The sequence below is a fragment of the Micromesistius poutassou genome (assembly GCF_964030765.1).
Source record: "Micromesistius poutassou genome assembly, chromosome: 2".
In the NCBI taxonomy this organism is placed as follows: Eukaryota; Metazoa; Chordata; class Actinopteri; order Gadiformes; family Gadidae; genus Micromesistius; species Micromesistius poutassou.
Genome location: NC_140272.1, coordinates 1,141,463 through 1,159,662, shown reverse-complemented (window position 1 = coordinate 1,159,662; position 18,200 = coordinate 1,141,463). Strand labels below are relative to the sequence as shown.

At 46.8% G+C, this 18,200-nt stretch overlaps 2 protein-coding genes and 1 pseudogene across 3 annotated transcripts in view; all 3 read right to left on the bottom strand.

Moving 5' to 3' along the window:
• Positions 1-1,747, bottom strand: part of LOC311339085 (potassium voltage-gated channel subfamily B member 1 pseudogene) — a 29,325-nt pseudogene extending 27,578 nt beyond the window's left edge. The window contains exon 1 of the transcript in view: positions 1,175-1,747. The product of the transcript in view is annotated as a potassium voltage-gated channel subfamily B member 1 pseudogene (transcript). The remainder of the gene's footprint in view (positions 1-1,174) is intronic.
• Positions 1,748-4,129: 2,382 nt separating this feature from the next.
• Positions 4,130-11,711, bottom strand: ptgis (prostaglandin I2 (prostacyclin) synthase; the record flags this gene model as incomplete). The annotated part of the gene is made up of 10 exons (XM_084464267.1): positions 4,130-4,280; positions 4,666-4,817; positions 5,263-5,444; positions 5,585-5,726; positions 8,026-8,207; positions 8,748-8,875; positions 9,428-9,571; positions 9,972-10,147; positions 10,724-10,847; positions 11,644-11,711. 10 exons carry the CDS (start codon positions 11,709-11,711, stop codon positions 4,130-4,132), a joined length of 1,449 nt encoding a protein of 482 aa, XP_084320393.1.
• Positions 11,712-12,322: 611 nt separating this feature from the next.
• thumpd3 (THUMP domain containing 3) lies at positions 12,323-17,308 on the bottom strand. The gene is made up of 10 exons (XM_084463803.1): positions 17,190-17,308; positions 16,651-16,924; positions 16,313-16,390; positions 15,513-15,944; positions 14,996-15,126; positions 14,510-14,579; positions 14,301-14,416; positions 14,079-14,183; positions 13,773-13,896; positions 12,323-12,739 (listed from the first exon to the last, which is right to left on the bottom strand). The coding sequence occupies exons 2-10, from the start codon at positions 16,888-16,890 to the stop codon at positions 12,548-12,550; spliced, it is 1,488 nt and encodes a 495-aa protein (XP_084319929.1). The 5' UTR covers positions 16,891-16,924; positions 17,190-17,308; the 3' UTR covers positions 12,323-12,547.
• Between the last annotated feature and the right edge of the window lie 892 nt (positions 17,309-18,200).

Here is an 18,200-nt window from a genome sequence, read left to right as displayed (position 1 = left end):
GATGTGTTTTTGTGTGTTTTTGTGTGTTTCTGTGTGTGTCTGTGTGTGTGTGTGTGTGTGTGTGTGTGTGTGTGTGTGTGTGTGTGTGTGTGTGTGTGTGCGTGTGTGTGTGTGTGTGTGTGTGTGTGTGTGTGTGTGTGTGTGTTTTCTGAGTGTGTTCCTGTGTGTGTGTGTGTGTGTGTGTGTGTGTGTGTGTGTGTGTGTGTGTGTGTGTGTGTGTGTGTGTGTGTGTGTGTGTGTGTGTGTGTGTGTGTGTGTCTGTGTGTTTTCTGAGTGTGTTCCTGTGTGTGTGTGTGTGTGTGTGTGTGTGTGTGTGTGTGTGTGTTTTCTGAGTGTGTTCCTGTGTGTGTGTGTGTGTGTGTGTGTGTGTGTGTGTGTGTGTTTTCTGAGTGTGTTCCTGTGTGTGTGTGTGTGTGTGTGTGTGTGTGTGTGTGTTTTCTGAGTGTGTTCCTGTGTGTGTGTGTGTGTGTGTGTGTGTGTATGTGTGTGTGTGTGTGTGTGTGTGTGTGTGTGTGTGTGTGTGTGTGTGTGTTCCTGTGTGTGTGTGTGTGTGTGTGTGTGTGTGTGTGTGTGTGTTCCATGACCAGGCTTGTCATTCAATCCCTCTCTGAAGGTGCTATGAAGCCAACGGGACCAGATGAAAGGGATTTTATTTTTACCAGACATCCTACGAAAAAAGAGAGCTCAGCGGTTTAATCTATTGATGTCTCCCATAGAACTGCAGCTCAGCTCAGACAACTCGTGTAACAACTCATTGTGTTTCATTTTGCCTCACGATGAGACCATAATACCATTGTTCCCCTGGCCCCTCTCTTCATCTCTGGGTTCATGTCAAGTGCAGTCCTCTTACTTCCACCCAGAGATTCAAATATATTGCTGCAGGTGCAAATAGAGGAAGTGATAACGGACCTCACCGCGTTCCCTCCTCAGCCTCATCACGCAATATTCATGACCCTGCAGCCAACCTGGCAACCTCCTTTCCGCCCCACCACTGCTCTCGACTACTAAATTGTTGAACGCGGCTCGGGGCTTGGAACCATTACTGCTATCAGCCGGACGCCACTAAAGTGCTTCCCCCTTTTGATAACCCCCCTGGGGGGACCCGGGTTCAAACCACCCCCCGGGACGCGTGGCCGCGCCCTACAGGAAGAGACGGCTCCGGTGGGCTTTTTACCTTTGCGGCGAACGAGGAGCTGGGCTTCTCCAGCAGGTCCCAGAGTTTCCTCCTCTTCTCGGAGCAGCAGGTGGTGTCAAAGTCCTCGCCCTCGCGCTCCCGCAGGGTCTCCGCCTCACGCTTCAGCTCCTCGTTCATCTGCTCCTTCTTCTGGTGGTAGCGCGCCTGGCAGCAGGACTCCAGGTAGATCTCGTCGATGCCCCAGTAGTCCAGCTCCTGGCTGAAGGACAGCGCGCACATCTCCTCCATCATGTGCAGCTTGCCCGTGCGGTAGAAGTTGAGGATGGAGGTGAAGGCGCCGGGGTGGCGGTCGAAGAAGTACTCGTTGTCGCCCAGGCTGTAGTCGTCGCACACCTCCAGCATCGAGTCGTGGCTGTCGCAGTCCCGCAGCTTGCCCAGCCGCGTGCGGGGCAGGCGGTCCAGGGTCCGCCACAGCACCTCGTGGAGGAGACCCCCCACGTTGAGCCGGACGCGGCGGAAGAGGGTCTTGCTGCGGACGATGTCGGACGCCGCGCCCGGCGGCGGCGGCGATGCGGTGCCGGTGATGTCCCCCCGCGGATCCCCGTCACTCATCTTCTCCTCTCAGGACGGGCGACTCTGAGCAGACTTTGAGTTAGGATAGGGTGGTCTCTTTGGGTCACAGCGGCATCGGCCCGGGGAGGACCACATACATGGTCCTGTTTGTACTTTGGTTTGAACTGCGCTGGGGACAGAGGCAGAAGAGTGGGAATCATTTCAGTAGTGCAATCATACTCTGGCTTTTCAATGTCAGCTGGTTTACACGACCCTCGAGCACCGTGTCATTACAATCGGCTTTGGCATTCACACACAGCCCCCTCTGACAAGGATGGAGGGAGCAGAGGGACAGATCAACTCTGGCTTCACTTCATGTGCGCTATCCAGTTCTGAAACGTCTAATCTGTCAACCCCGAAACCATTGGATTGTTGTTTGGTGTTGCTGTCCATGTCTTTTGGTGCTGAAATATTTTTAACTCGCGTGGGACAGCGATCCATATAGTTTTATTCGCAGTGCATATAGGCAACCACGCGCACTTGTTTTTAGAACGGACTGTAAAGATGTGGTCAAACAGTTGCAGCCCATAACACTGCAGAATGGGTTTCGAGATTTACAAGAATAACACGAATTGAACGTGCAAGACATTGGTCCGAACAAAGAGTCCAAATCTGCATGAAGATGGCATTTCATTTGAACGTATGCATAAGCTAATTGTTGGCATCTTAAAGTCTTGAGAACATCCTCCTATCATATTTCGGTCATTACGCGAGCGGAGTCCCGGCTCCACGCGGTAGCGTCTAAATAAATAGGGTCGCACGTTTGACCAAACACGGTCAAGATAATAATAATAATAATATTATTATTATTAATAATAATAATAATACTACAGTACACGCAATGGATGCAGGAAAACAATAAATCGAAATAATAAAAAAATAAACAAACACAACTACAAACATGAATATATGTATATTTATAACGATACAAAAAAGAGATAATTCATACCTGGCCCCCGATGATTCAACGCATATCCCGTAACATCCTGGGAGTAGACGCGCTCAAACTTCTCGCAGCTCCAAGTCCGTCATTCTGCTAACAGGCTGCTGCAGGCGCACTGACGAGCCAGGAGCATGTTCCACTACACACACTCCCAGACCCCCTCCGCTGTCCCCCGGAGCTGCCCTTCTCGCTCTGAAGCGAATCAACAAGTAGGGCTGAAAGTAGTCACGAAAGCTCTCGACACATGGTCACAGTCGGTCATACAGTTGGTCACAGTGTGTGTGTGTGTGTGTGTGTGTGTGTGTGTGTGTGTGTGTGTGTGTGTGTGTGTGTGTGTGTGTGTGTGTGTGCGTGTGTGTGTGTGTGTGTGTGTGTGTGTGTGTGCGCGCGCTAGCCGGATGTCTGTGCATGACTGGAAATGTTCCAATGAGTTCTGCAGGGGGCTGCTTTCTCGCTGGGCTGCTCCAGCGGTGCAGCCAATGAATTTAACTCTAAGCTGTCATAACAAAAATTCCCACCATGACAACGTTGCTTCGTGAGCCATAATTTTTTTCGTTCGATATTTTCGTTTTATTCGATTCATGGAATAAAAAAGCTAATTAAATGCGTTTAAAAATAAATATGATTTATTATATATCAGGATTGTTGCATCGTTGCATAAACAGACTGCTGAGGACGCTGCAAATGGTACATCTTTAAGAAAATCAAGAGCACGACAAAGTATTTACATTTTCACAGTCGCCAGGTCTAGCTACCACTTAGAATTTCATTTGACACTTTACAACAAACACAATACATTATTTACACTATATGCATCGCAACCGTACACCAAATGCAACCCTTAATGGTGTTGTTTGGTCTAGTACGTTTTAAACAATGACTAATGACTAATGAACTGCTCAACTGCCCATATGGGCAACTGTTGCACTCACAGTATTCCATGGAGACTCATGTTTAAGTGGAAAACAGCGTGGAGTCCTGCTAGTATGTCACATTCAACGTGACAAACACATCCAAACTTGGCTTCATCCCAACAGAAACAAGCCTGGGAGAGAGATGTGTGCTTATCTCGATTTAAACACCAATTAATCCTTCTATCTGCATAATGCTTTTCATTGTGGGTTCCCCCTGAAAATAAGTAATGTTGTTTTTGGCAAGTCGTATTTAGACTAGATTTTATTTTCGTGCCGTGGAAGGTGTGGCATATTTTCTTTTCATGTTCACAACCAAAGACAATCGGCCATACAAATGTATACAAAACATATTTACAATATATATCATTTAAATAATACTTACAAATTGTAAAAAAAAATACTCTACAGGCATATTTGCAGGTCCAGATAAATACAAAACCCCCACAAAAAAAAACCAATACTTGTACTAGAAAGGTGCATAACGTTGTGCAGCGTTGGGTAACATGTACCAACAGTGAGCCCTCATCACAGCGAGGCTCTGAGTTTATATCGGATGTCCAGGTCTCCTGCAGGCTGCAGCATTCCAAACCCGTAGCGGCTGGCCTCCACCTCCGGCATCACCGCCTCTGGATCACACAGCTCCAGCTCATAATGGGAGAACACCAGGTACACAAACCTAAGCACACACAAACACACACACACACACACACACACACACACACACACACACACACACAAACAGAAAATACATCAGATTAATCTTCTGTATCTGCTGCGGACAGACATGCCACAGATATGGCATCGTCAGACAGTGGTCCCATCTCTTAAAAGGTTAACCCCTAAGGTGGATTCAACAAAGAAGCGTCCCGCAGCGACAGAACACGTGGTCCGTTATCCAGCCCTCACACCTTGTCCGCCGTCACACGGCCTCTGGGAAGCTAATCCCTGCCTTAAACTCTTTGTGATCACCTACAGAGAGACGTGCGGCAGCAATAGGTTCCCAGCGCTGCCGTTGCCTTTTGAGCGGGGAACTAGGCCTGACACACACGGAGGACACTCACTGTCGTATCGTATCGATGGCAAAATGCTTTCCCACGCAGCCGTTGGCGCCCGCGCCCCATGGCATGGTGTAGTATTTCAGCTTCTTCCCTCCTTTGTAGAAGTCCCTCTTATCAGATCCATCCTTGTTTAGGAAGCGGTCGTACTTGAATGCCTGAATGGAAGACACAGGTTGCTTAGGAGGTTCAGACAAACTTATCTGAAGATTTAACAATGGACCACCAAGCCCTTTTTTAGTCATGAAGGTACTGTCTGCCAGTGTGTGGGTATGGTCTGTTAGCTTCTTGGTATGGTCTTCCAGTGAGTTGGTATGGTCTGCCAGTGTGTTTGGTTTGTCTATCTATTTATCTTTTTTTGTGTCCATGTGTTCAGTTAATCCCAGTTAATAAACAGTCTTCTGTCTATGAGCCAAGCACTCCCTGGGTAATCTACCGTCAGTTTGGTGAAGGAGTGATTCCATCCACCATTAACAATCAGCAATACTCTAATCCCATCTCCTTAACTGCCTACACCACTATTAAAAGAGAAAAGTCGATCTGGGAGTGAAAGCGGGGATTAGGGGGCTCTCATTACTGCCAGAGGCCAACCTGAGCACCGACCTGTGGCTCCTGGTGAATCTCGGGGTCCATCTGGGGGCTAATGAAGGGAAACAGGCACACTCTGTCTCCCTTTCGGAGCAGGTACTCCCGGCCGTCGGCCATGTGCAGGGTCTTCTCCTTCACTACCTCTCGGGTCATGAAGGGGGCAGCAGTGAGTCTCAGTGCTTCCTCCAAGGCGCTGTCTGACAGGGGTAGAAGGAGATGCACTGCAAGTTACTAACCATCCCTGATGATTTATTGATTTATTGGCGACGCATATTTATAGTTATTGTTAATAATAATCAATAGCAAAAATAGATGTATTTTAAAGAACTGCACTCACCAAACACTGGCGTGCGCACAGAGCTTTCCTGCGACGTTTCGACTTGTGAAACCCTGGCGAACTCCTCTCGCACGGCTGCCAACGCCTCCGAGTTTGTCAACAAGAAGCCGAGAAGCCAGAAGGCAGCAGGACCGACATTTCCCTGGAAACGCATCAACACGGCCGGTGTTTATGTCTGTTTGTTGCAGTTACAATGGAAAGGATAACAACGTAACAAAGACAGTAAGGGGCGTTAACGTCAGTCACGTTGACTCACACGACTGTATCCATCAAACACATTTGTCACTTTCAGTTTCATGCAATTCACTATCATCGCCGACGTGATGAGGGGAGCGAGGTGCTGTGGGAGTCAGAGGGATTGTTTTGATGTTGCTGGGCTCTGGAAAGCCTCACTGACTAACTCCTTCCTCATAACGGTTTACTTAAAAAGGGAGCCGGTTGGACCCAGAGGTTCCTGGTTGCTGTATGCTCTTGCACTAACCAAGGACAGGGAATTTAGATCACCGCAAACTGTTTGTTTCTAGGCAGCCAGAATTATACCTGTTTTAAAAAAGTAAAGTGGTACAAGAAATAAACGAGAAAATTACTTTCTCATCTTTGATTTAACGAAGTACAAAAACGTTTTGGAATCGTGAGCTTATTACCCCCAAGAGGAGGACACGTTTTTTTTGATTGTGTAGAAAAACGTGGGACTTTTAACTGTAGCCTTCTTCTGGTGGTTCCACCGGGCTGTGGAGACCTCGCCGAGGCAGAGCGCTAGACGCAGAGCGGTATCTGGACAAACAGCACACTCCTGTGACTGGACGGGGGTCCTGCATTTTCCTAGGCCTGGTGAAACTCATCCCAGGGGCACACGCATCCTAGTGGTGGACCCACAGGAGCCACTTACTTTCTATCAGTGTTATTTTATTCAGTTATCTGTGGCTAGCCCTGATATAATGGGGTGATGATGTCACTCATATGCAACACTTTCAATAGTTCCATTTAACTAACCAAGGCGCTATGTGTGACTGCAATATGCACTTACTCATTATCTATAAATATCAAAAGTAAATAAATAAGTCGATCAATAATAATTAAGTACTGTATTATTTGTACTGTATTACACTGTGATATTCACCTTTAAATATCACAGTGACCTTGACCTTTTAAAGCCTTGGAAAAGAAAAACTTGTTGGCCATCCTCCAGAGATGAGTGCCCCTTTTCCACCGACAGTACCAGCTCAACTTGCCTCGACTTGCCTCGGCCCGCCTTTTTTTGTGTTTCCATTGCCAAAAAAAGTACCTGGTACTTTTTTTAGTAGCACCACCGTCGAGGTTCCAAGCGAGCTGAGCAGGTACTTTTATATGACATAAACAGGCTGCTGGCAACTGATGGGCGTTACCATATGACAATAGTTCGTTGCTCGATCAGATTTCCTGGGAATCCCGTCCCCCGGGGTGCTTTTCTACGACCCGCCCACGTTGAATAGGTACTTTTTTTAGATGGAAACGCGACATGCCTGGAACCAAACCAAGTCATGCCGCACTACGTCGTGGCGAGTTGAGCTGGCACTGTCAGTGGAAAAGCGGTTTAAGGCAGGGCTGTAAGTCTAAAAATAATAAGCACGTCCTTGTCCAATGGGCGTCTTTGTTTATATCTCCAGACCTGATTGTCAACTGCAAATACCTGTTCAGTAAACAGCCTTTATGGTGTTCACCTTTCCCCTGAGACAGTATGGAGACTGCTTTGTATATCCACCGGGGGGAGGGGCCATGTGTCCGACCATGCGAAAATTACGCACTACAAAGTTAGAGATAGTTCTTCCTCCACTTGGCGACCGAAAGATTGTGACGACCGAAAGATTTGTAGTACAAGTCAAACCGCCAGAGTGAGAATTTGTGTCTGTACACTCAACCAATGTTGATCTAAATACAACTACCACGAATTTAAACACTGATAAGACTCTCACATCACTACTACAGAGACTACGACAATAAGTTAAGTTACCCTTTATTGTCCCTTTTTGGGGGAAATTCTTTCTCTGCTTTTGACCCATCCGGGAGCCGGTGAACACCCGGAGCAGTGGGCAGCCGCAGTGCAGCGCCCGGGGAGCAGGTGGGGGTTTCAGGTGCCTTGCTCAAGGGCACCTCATCCGTGGATGAGGACATAGGAGAGTGCTGCACAACCACTCCCCCCGTCCATATTTTTGTCTACCGGTCGGGATTCGAACCGGCCACCCTCCGGTTACCGGTCCAACTCTTTAACCAGTAGGCCACGGACGCCCAACACCTAACCACACACACACACACACACACACACACACACACACACACACACACACACACACACACACACACACACACACACACACACACACACACACACACACACACACACACACACACACACACACACACACACACACACACACACACACACACACACACACTTGACTGACCTGCGTGGCCCAGAGCTGCATCAGGAGGGCCTTCCTCTGCATGTCCCCGTCCGCCCCCTCGGCCTGAAGCAGCCGCCTGTATGTCTGAACCCAGGGGCCCGAGCCAGGGGCCTCACACAGACCCGCCGGGGCCAGGAACTCTGACAGTCTTTGACGGGCCGTCTGGGTGGTCCGCCTCTCATCTGATACACAAAACACCCACGCAAAAACCCGCAAAGGAGTATACCAACCATTCGCACACGGAACACACAGAACACACACACACACACACACACACACACGCACACAAACACCACAATGCGTTAGTGAGAGGGTCACTGCTGCGGGCTCAAGGGAACAACGGACCGAACTCTAACTGCAAGCAGGGGGATCGCAGAAGAATACGACTTAAAGGTAAAAGAGGACAGCAGCGCATAAGGGAAACAGGCGTGGCGTTGTGAGTCTTGCTGATGATACAACGTGGAGGATGACTGTGAAGCTTCCCAGACGAATCAATCAAGCCCACGCAGGACTAACCATGACGACGAGACAAAACGGAATAAATAAACGTAATGCGCCTGCAATGACGTCATGGCAAATTGTATCTACGCTCAACGTGCGTGAGCACATTTTGTCGGGGGCGTCCCCGTGTTTTTGATCCGGCCGCGGCGGCGTTCCTATGGCAACGCCGCATGCGACCCCGTGGGTTTCCAGACAGGACGTCGGTGCGCGTGTGTGCTCACCTGGTTTAAGCGTGCCCCGGGCCATCTTGGTCAGGAGTCCTTCAAACCTCTGGTACTCGCGGTAGACCTCGGCGGGGTCCGTCCCGCTGTCGTTCTGCTGGCCCCCGAACAGTGTCAGGTAGCCGGCTCTGTGGGGGGCAGAGACACAAATGATCTCGGGTGAATAAAAAACAAACAGGCTGAACTAAAGAGTGAACTAGTTTTGCACGTACAGTGGCGCCAAACGTTCTGATTACAATTGCCATTCCCTTGAGGAGGAGATAGTGGTCGTTCGGTAATAATAATAATAATTGTGTTTTTAGTGCTGTTTATTAAAAAAGCAAATACATCCAAAGCTGAACTTGAGTTGAACATGGGACTTTACTGAGGATAAACTTCAACAGATAAATACACTTCGGAAATACACCCACAAATAAATTCTGTGATTAATACATAATGAAACACAAAGCTGACAGCAAGCCTCTGTTATCGCTTCTATTTTTTTAATATCAAGTTGAACAGGAAGAGGGCTGATCACGATTTGTTTGTGGCTGCAGCGGGTTTCACAAAACATCTTTCCTGCCCGGTTTACAAGCACAGCATCGTGGACGGAACAGTTGTGTAAACTGTTTAGTTGCGACGTTGTGTGTTGGTATTTTAGTGACATGATAAAGTGCGTATGGAGGGGGGTTGGTCCCTACCTAAAGAGCAGGCTGTAAGAGAAGCTAAATAGTCCGTCCACGTTCCAGTCCATCCGGTTCTGAGCCGTCTCTGCTTTCAGGAGGGAGGCGAGCTGCATGCGCATGGTTCTGTTGAGAAGGGCTAAATTGCTTCCCTGGAAATGCCTGCAAATTACAGAAGACTAGTGAGAAAGGTTCTGTCGCGTGACGGTGCAGATGGTTCTGTCGCATTGACGGTGCAGATGGATATAAGGTAGTAGTTAAGTAGTTATTAGCTCATAGTATTGCTTTTCTTTGACACATAATGACACGCTATGTGACTAGTGGCTGGAAAGCCATGGCAACTTCAACATTGTGTACGAAGCAATGTCCAAAAACAACATTCAGCTCTGTGAGTAACAAACCGGTGTGGGTAATATGTTGTGAAACACATTAGCTTTAAGCATTCACATTGAAAGACCCACCACCTACACTGAGAGATTAAGCAATCCATTCTAAATATTTACATTGACATTGCATTGCGGTGGGCCCCCCCCCCCCCCCCCTGACAACAAAACAAACCTACTTCTTCATGATGCCTTTAGCTTTGTTTGGGTTGTGTCCGGGGAGCCGCAGGTTAAAGATGCGCTCCATGAGGACCTGCGCATAGCGGCTGAAGTCCAGAGACACCGGGTCCTTGATGACCTCATCGTAGGAGTGGGGGTCGAGTAGCACGGTGACGTAGCGCCCGGCAACGCGCACCTGTGGTTCAGACACGCCGCGCTTGTGAATGGACTGCATTTATGTAGCGCTGACGTTCACTGCCTGACTCATGGCCTCTCATTGCCTGACGTTCACCCATTCACACAACGACGGCGATGTGAGCCATGCAAGGCGACCAGCCAGCTCATCATCAGAAGCAGTTAGGGTTAGGGTGCCTTGCTCGGGGACGCCTTGACACTCAGCAAGGAGGAGCCGAGGATCGAACTAGCAACCTTGCAGTTACCAGCTCTACCTCCTGAGGTACTGCCGTGCTGGGAAGGGTTATAAACACTGGGACACATTGCCCAAGGCCATGCTCTTTCAATTATGAATATTATTATTGACCTCATCTCTGATCAATGTTTGAGCCAATACCGAACATGAAAAACTTAATTGACTGATTTTTCTTTTTATTTATTAAAAACTGTTAAAACAAAAGTTTTCCCAAATAATTAGGAATGCAATTTATTGAACAACAATCTCCTCCAACTGTATTGAGCCCATTGACAGATCAAGTCATAGTTCAGTCGGCACTAGCCGATCAGGGAATCACTCAATCAGTATTTCCCAGCTTACCGTGAAAATGTCGCCATGTTTTTTCTTCATTCGATTTAAGAACTTTGCAGCATCTCTGCCAAATTCAAGTGCGTGACCGAGCCACGGGATGACACCTTTGTCTAAAGGTGGATCAGTGCTGGATCTGAATAAAGAGAAAGAAAGGGTTTATTCCCTCAAAGCAGCGCATACAATATGGCAATCATTATCGCAGATATATCAATGGAACCAGGTGACTCAATCTTTAACAGTCGAAAACCAAGTGCCTTTTTCAAGAAATACAAAAATATCAATGGAACCAGAAACTGTGGAAAACCACGTGTCTTCAATTAGTGAATTTGTGTAGGATATGGCTGTAGCCCTAATCAATTTTTTTCAGTGAAAAACGTTTTTCAGTTTTTGCTGAATATAATGGGTTTTATCTTCAACGAGAAATTGTACAATATGTGAAATTTGAGTATATTTTAAGCAGTTTGACCACATTCCACAGTCGGTAAACAGAGTGGCAGGCTGGTTCTCACTCGCCCCCTGCGTGGAAGGCGGGTTAAGTGAAATACGCTGTCTTCAATGTCAAGGATCATGAGGAATTGGATGCATCAAGACGAGCTATTCAAGGTTCATTCAATTACGTGTTGATGGAATTGTACTAATGTTAAAAGTTGAAAAGGAATTAACAACAGAAATTGTCCCAGCGTTGTTGCAGAAGATAAATAGTTCGTAGGCTACAACGGAAATAAACGGCAGGATGTTTTGCTTAACCCTATCACAGTGTATATATAGCCGGCATACAAATAGGCTACCTTTCAACATAAGTAGGCCTACGTCATATTAGGCTTATTTACTTCATCACAGGTTATTAAATGACTTGATTAAACCAACATTTATATATATATATAGTATTATTCTAAAAATGTATGTGTAAAATAATGGGTAGAAGTTACCTGGATCTCTTTGCCAGAATGAAGTAGAGGATTACCGCCTGGACGAGGAGAAACGTGGTCCAAATCATGTTTGCTGTTGCCTATATGGGACCGGCCGCCTGAGGAAAAGTGCCCCTGTCCCAGCCGAGTGTCACTTATTATAGACGCCATGACGTCACGGCGCACCTCTTTTGAGCTCAGAGTATGTCATCATGTCCTATTCCAGTCCAGTGTATGTTGTATTCATGACAATTGTGTAGATGTTTACCTTTTTCCATGTAGCATTATCTATTTTGTCAGTATATTTTGTCGCAAGTAATCGTGAAATGATTTAATATGGTGAGAAATTGTTGCGTTTCAAACTACCAGCGTCCACATGCAAGACGTCGCAAAACAATGTTTTCATTACCTCCTAGGCCTACTGTACTTTTGGCTGAATTCGAGTTTTAAAGTAGGGTACTGCTACTCTTTTATCCTCTCAACATGACGCCAAATAAATAAAAACATCCCTTTACCTGCAATTGTTCACGTAGGCTGGTATATTTCAGCGGTTGTCATTGTGTCATACATGACTCATGTCAAATATGCCTACTCATTGCCGGAGATGCATGAATGCCTTCTATATATATTTTTTTTTTGGGGGGGTACGTATCTTGCATCGTCAATATATTCAGACAATTTGTTCACAACATTTATTCAAACTAAGATCAGTTGTACTGATTTTTTGTCATCAAGAATGTCGGTTCAAATTCCTCAATCACAACAGAGGTGATAACACAAAACACAAAAAAACAAAAACAAAAAACGTGAACAACAGGCTACATTCTAAATGTATTCCTTAAAAACTCTAACAATGAATAAATAACATTATTCCTTTTAAACGTCATCGCCTGTGAAAGGAAAACCACTCCTGCCGTGCCTGTGATTACGAAAGCTCTTTATCTTCCTTCACGGTGCCTTCCCTGCTCCGGTTTCCTGGCGCTTCGTAGATGTCCTCTGGGGTTTCCCCGAACGTCCCCTCGGTGCGCTTGAGCAGGAACACTCCGGCGTGCAGCCCACCGACGTTCACCCACACCGTGTGGGTCTTCTTCCACAGCCCTCCCATACGCGACACCGCCTAGAGACCAGACACACGTTATATCTTCACATGACGGAACCGTGGAGTGAGTTTAATTTGCAACGTGTTCTCTCAGACTAATCCCTTTAGGGGGGAGCCACTTGTATGGAGAAACAACATGCTGCATGGTGCGCAAGAGGAATCAAAACAGTGGTGCCCTTATCAAGGATCAACCTTATAAGCACGCTGGCCACTAATGCCGCTTTTCCACCGACTCGACTCGCCTTTTTTTGCGTTTCCATTGGCAAAAAAACTGGGTACTTTTTTTAGTACTACCTCCGTCGAGGTTCCAAGCAAGCGGAGTAGGTACTTTTGTGTGACGTAAACAGGCTGCTGGCAACTGATTGGCCAGCGGCTGTAAATGGGAATAATCACTCAAAGTTAAGTTGTGTCCGGCGTGGTTGGAGTCCACGGACCCGCTCCCGAGGGGGACACTGATCAGCGTTTCGCCGTGTGTGACAACAATAGACGCACAGTCGGGAATGAGGAAATAGTCTTGATCAGATTCAGATTTCCCGGGAAGTCTCCCGTGATTAAAACCTAACGACGACCCGCCCATGTTTGAGAGCTTATTTTCTACGACCCGCCCACATTGAAGAGGTACTTTTTTAGATGGAAACGCGACGTGCCTGGAACCAAACCAAGTCGAATACTGTGGTACTGTTGGTGGAAAAGTGACATAAGCTACCAACCGATGGTGAAAAACACAAGACAACTAACAGCCGTATGCAGTATGTATCGTCATATATTACTGAACAGTGTATGCCAGAAATGTGTTCTCAGCCTCTGATCCACATCATAAGGCAAGCTGAACCTGAACCCTGCCCATCATATCACCTTCCCCCTGGGTTTTATCTTGGCACACTTACGGGGAAGCCATTCCAAGTGAAACCACTAACTCTAACTGCCACAGAGCTGAATAACAGGTTAACGTTGTGGAAATCAATTAGGGTACACTCATCGTAACGTAACTTTGTCACCCGTTCTTTGGAAAAGGAGGGACCGGCTGTGTGTCGGTTGGGATTGGCGGTACCTTGGAAAAGCATTTCTTGTCCTGAGTCAGCAGCACGGCGGACCCACACCCCGGGCGGACCACGCGGGCCATCTCCCGCAGACAGGACGGGTACAGGTCCCAGTTCTTCTTCCAGGAGCCCATTCTTTGGAAATATCAACAGTCAGTCAATCAACCCACGCTTTGGATGATACAATGATACATGGGGGGGGGGGGGGGGAGGGGGGGGAGGGGCGTTATTGTGAAAACCGTTGAGCTTGAGCTCCCATCAGGAAGTATTAACATCAACCGCTGTTATTCATGCTACCATTGACGTGAATACCACACCTCTTCCCGAAAGGCATGTCGGACAGGATGATGTCCACGGAGCTGGTCCTCACAGGCAAACGGCACACGTCCCACTGGACCGCGTCAATGGGGAGTCCAGGTGCACTGTGGGGAGAATAAAACAATGTCTTTTTTTCAGGGGGAACAGCTGGCACAGCTGGCTGCACGAGTACCGGGGTCAGAGTAAAGCCCTGCGCACCGCGCGGGGGCAGGTTCCCTCACCCGTCCCCCTCCTCTTTCCTCTTCTGAACGTGAGTGATGTTGTTGACCGTGCGGTTGATGGCCATGTCGTTGTTGTCCCCGCCCACGTAGAACGCACTGTTGAACTCTATGGCCCCCTGGAGTGGAGAAGAGAGAGACAGAAAGTCGTTTATTGGGGCTTATGTTATGTATCCCTCCCTGTAGTCTTCCACGCAATGTAGGAAAGTTACCTCTAGAGGGAGCGCTCCGGTGCCACACATTGGGTCGAAGATGACGTCAGACGGCTGGGGATTGCACAGCCTGTATTTAGACCAAAGCATGGAGTGTGTCAGTATTGCACAGCATTCTGTACGCAGTGCTGTCGAAAAAGAGGAAACGGAAGCGGTGAATATATTACTGTTTTCAATTACTAATGGTATGATTCACTGGCTGATTCATCAATGCCAAGATGTACGAGCCATAACTTGGAATAAAACACTTATTTAGTCACAAATCCCTTTTGCAAATATGGAAACAGAAGTGGTGTTGACTCGAGTTAAATGCAAGAAAATGTGTTTTTTGCTTTATTGTCAAATCTTAAAAGTTGTGTGAAGACCAATCTCGATAAAATGTTTTGCAGGAATGTGTTATTTCCTCACAGACTTCTACGGCAAGAAAAATCCCAGTGTGTGACCACTTGGCCACCATTACAGTGAAGACATCATTAAAACCATGACCTGAGCATCCCATAGCACAGCGTGGAGCGCAGGGTGGTTGGCCCAAAGTGGGTGATGTTCCTTCTGTGAAGGCTCTCTTCGGTCAGCGCGATGCCGATCACCACCTCCTCGCTGCTTATGTTCAACAGGACCTGCGAGAAAGAGACAACACCTCAACGTGACGTACAGTAACACAAACTGATGCCAGAAGAAAAGGGTTTTGACCTCTATACAAGGAACCCGCCTTGCTTAAGACGCAACCACATGACGTAAAAACATGATGCCAATAACAGATTAGAGTCCTAGAGTCTTCATTGTTATGCTGAATTAACCGGACTCCCACCCATCTCTTGGGGCTAAATGTGAACACGAACATGACACATAATATCCCTGCTAACCTTTTGTTGGCTACAAAGACAAATTGGCGAGTTGGACATCAACAATAGAGAGTTTGTAAGCCTGCCATCGGATTGGCATTCACTGGCAGCACTCTTCTTTCCCAGGCGCTGCACGCACGCACGCACGCCTACCTACATACCTCTATATCAAATTTAGTCATGTCCGCTTTCCACTGGAAGAAATCCTGAATGGCGCCGCCAAAGTCCCGGGCCGCCTCGTTGGAGGAGAAGCTGTGTTTGTCCCCGGCCCGGTTGCACGTCACCCTGAACTTGAGGACCTTGGGTTCGGACGCCACCTCCTCAGGGTCCAGGGAGCTGCTCTCCGGGACGGCCCCGGCCTCGTCCAGGGGCCGGTCCTCATTAGACGGCTGCGTCTCAGGCGGCTGTGGCTCCTTTGCCTCCTCTGCCTCCACCGCATCGGGAGCAGCGCCCTTCGCTTTGCCCTTGGCAACGTGTGGACCTCTGCGACGACCTCTCCTCTTCTTCAGGGAGTTGTTGAGTTTCCAGACCTCCAGAGCGTTGGCCCAGGGGAGACTAGAGGCGAGCTGCATCAACTCGGCCAACGTCTCCTCCTGTGAACACAGTGATACTTGTTTCCCCCATTCACAGCAAAGGTTCTAGAAGCATCATTTTGATCAGTGGTTCCCAGGACCCCAAGGCTTTGGGTTGCCGTGTTTGAAGATGGTGTCACTGGACATTGCGGATAGCTATAGATATTTGAGTGTGTGTTTTGGACATTAAAAGAAAACCGTTAAATATGGGATGTATAGATACAGTATGTATAAATATATGCCCTATATATGCCGGAGCAGACTAATAATAATGACACTTTCATTACAAATGCAAGTCACAGGGCTGTAATATTCGGGACTTTTACAACACATGAAACAATACAACTTCTGTCTGATGTTACACGCTAGGCGTGGCGGAAGTACTGTACCTTAGATTCCTTGAACTGATAGTGTTTGTATTCTTCCACAATCACAAACAGGTTATCAACAGATCGCAGAAGATGAACCTATAATATATAATAACAATGATTCGTCAGATTATTAAGGCAAATACACTGATATACACACATTCTACTAAATGAGCAACAATGACTAGACTAGAGGCTGAACTGGTGAAATAATTGTTGATCAGGTGAAAGGTGAAATGCTTTGTCATGCACAGGGATGGGAACACCGTACACAGATTATCTATCCAATGACAACAACTCCTCCCACAAACTGGCGACGATGACTACTTATGTTCAGCACTGTCAGGGTGGCATCCTACCTGGTAAAGCTTGTCTGTGCTGACTTCAAAGTAAATCCGACCACGATCTTTGCCAATTCGCACTTCGGCCCCAATTTTATCCTTCACCTCCTCTGCAGCAGTGTGCTCGAAGCCGGTTGGCACCGTCGCTCCGACGGTCACTATCATTGTAGTCCCAACAGTGGACTCACACCCGTTGAAGGGGGTGAGAGAGAGACCTACAGAGACACCCTCTGCATCCACATCTCCTTGAGATGACATGGTGTTTTGAAGTGTGTGAAAGGCACTCCTTCACCTGTGGAATTCGTTTTTTTTGAATGAGGGCATTAATTTTCTGAATGAACAGGCATATCTACTCATAGATGGCTGTATTAGAATACGTTGCTGTCCAGTGCTGTAGTTTAACATTATGAAACATACATGCAACTTGCTTGCACAGCAGCTAACATTTCTAGTCGGCTACCTAGCTAATGTTAGCTATTCAGCATACAAAGTTATTGGTACCGAGGAACAATCGATATTACTGTAAACGCAATGATTTGTGATATTATGGAGCCCACCGGTTCAATTGTAGACGATGACAACGGTTTTGGAGGCCAAAGTGTACAGCTATCTTGCCCAACAATACTAATCGCGTGGCTGTGAGGGTTTGCCTGTAGCCGTTCTACTACCATGCTGGTCGGAAACAATGTTTACTTCCGTACTTTTACAGTAGTTCACCGATAGAGGGCAGTAGGATACAACATTTGGATCTTTCTCATATTCGTCTGGAAAAGAATTCTGACCAAAAGCCCAAAAGTATTTCATCCCTATGATGATACAACTACTAAACATGAACAAAAAAAACAATGGTGACGAGAAGCCCATTGCTTTAACGCACAGAATGGTAAAGAATTATATTCTCATCGTTGTGCACAAATTTGTGCACAACGATGAGAATATAATTCTGATCACATGACTGTAATATTGTAGTAAACTGCCATACGTAAGTGCCAGCCTTAATTATTATCTAAATGTGATCCATGAATGACACTTAACTCATACTGACTGCATTTCTGGATAGCATTTAGAAGTAAAGTAGCTGTTACACAATTTACAGATTGAATTGTAGGCCATTGCATAATTTCTAAACACATAGCCATTAACAGAAGGCTGAAGACATGAAAGCATTTACATTAGTAATTAAATCAAATCAACAAACAAAATAACTGTTATCTATTTAATATAACCTTAACTGAATCTAAATTTAGTGTGGTATTGCACACGTACACAAGTGACTTCTAAAAAATAAAGTTAAAAAGGTTCCATTCTGTCACACATTCTTTCCAACTGGTTAGTAAGTGTGAAGTCTAGAGATCAGTGTGTGGGTGTTTGAGAACAAGACTGCCCACACAACAGGTGGATGGATAGCAGGGGCATGATTCAGAGATGAGATCCATCAACAAAATTATTCAGAAAATATCTGTTTTTTAGAGAAAAATCTTTGACACTTCAGGGTAGTTTTGGTAAAAGACGTCTTCAATGTAGTGTACCTTTAAAACACAAACAAGATAGTGATGAAAGAAAGCAGC

What these genes read in the sequence shown, in the direction of transcription:
- thumpd3 (XM_084463803.1), bottom strand. Translation starts at nt 16,890, where the DNA reads ATGTCATCTCAAGGAGATGTGGATGCAGAGGGTGTCTCTGTAGGTCTC. An exon ending in GCACAGACAAGCTTTACCAG is followed by an intron (nt 16,391 to 16,650) that starts GTAGGATGCCAC and finishes TATATATTATAG; the next exon opens with GTTCATCTTCTGCGATCTGT. An exon ending in ACAAGAAATGCTTTTCCAAG is followed by an intron (nt 12,740 to 13,772) that starts GTACCGCCAATC and finishes TCTGGTCTCTAG; the next exon opens with GCGGTGTCGCGTATGGGAGG.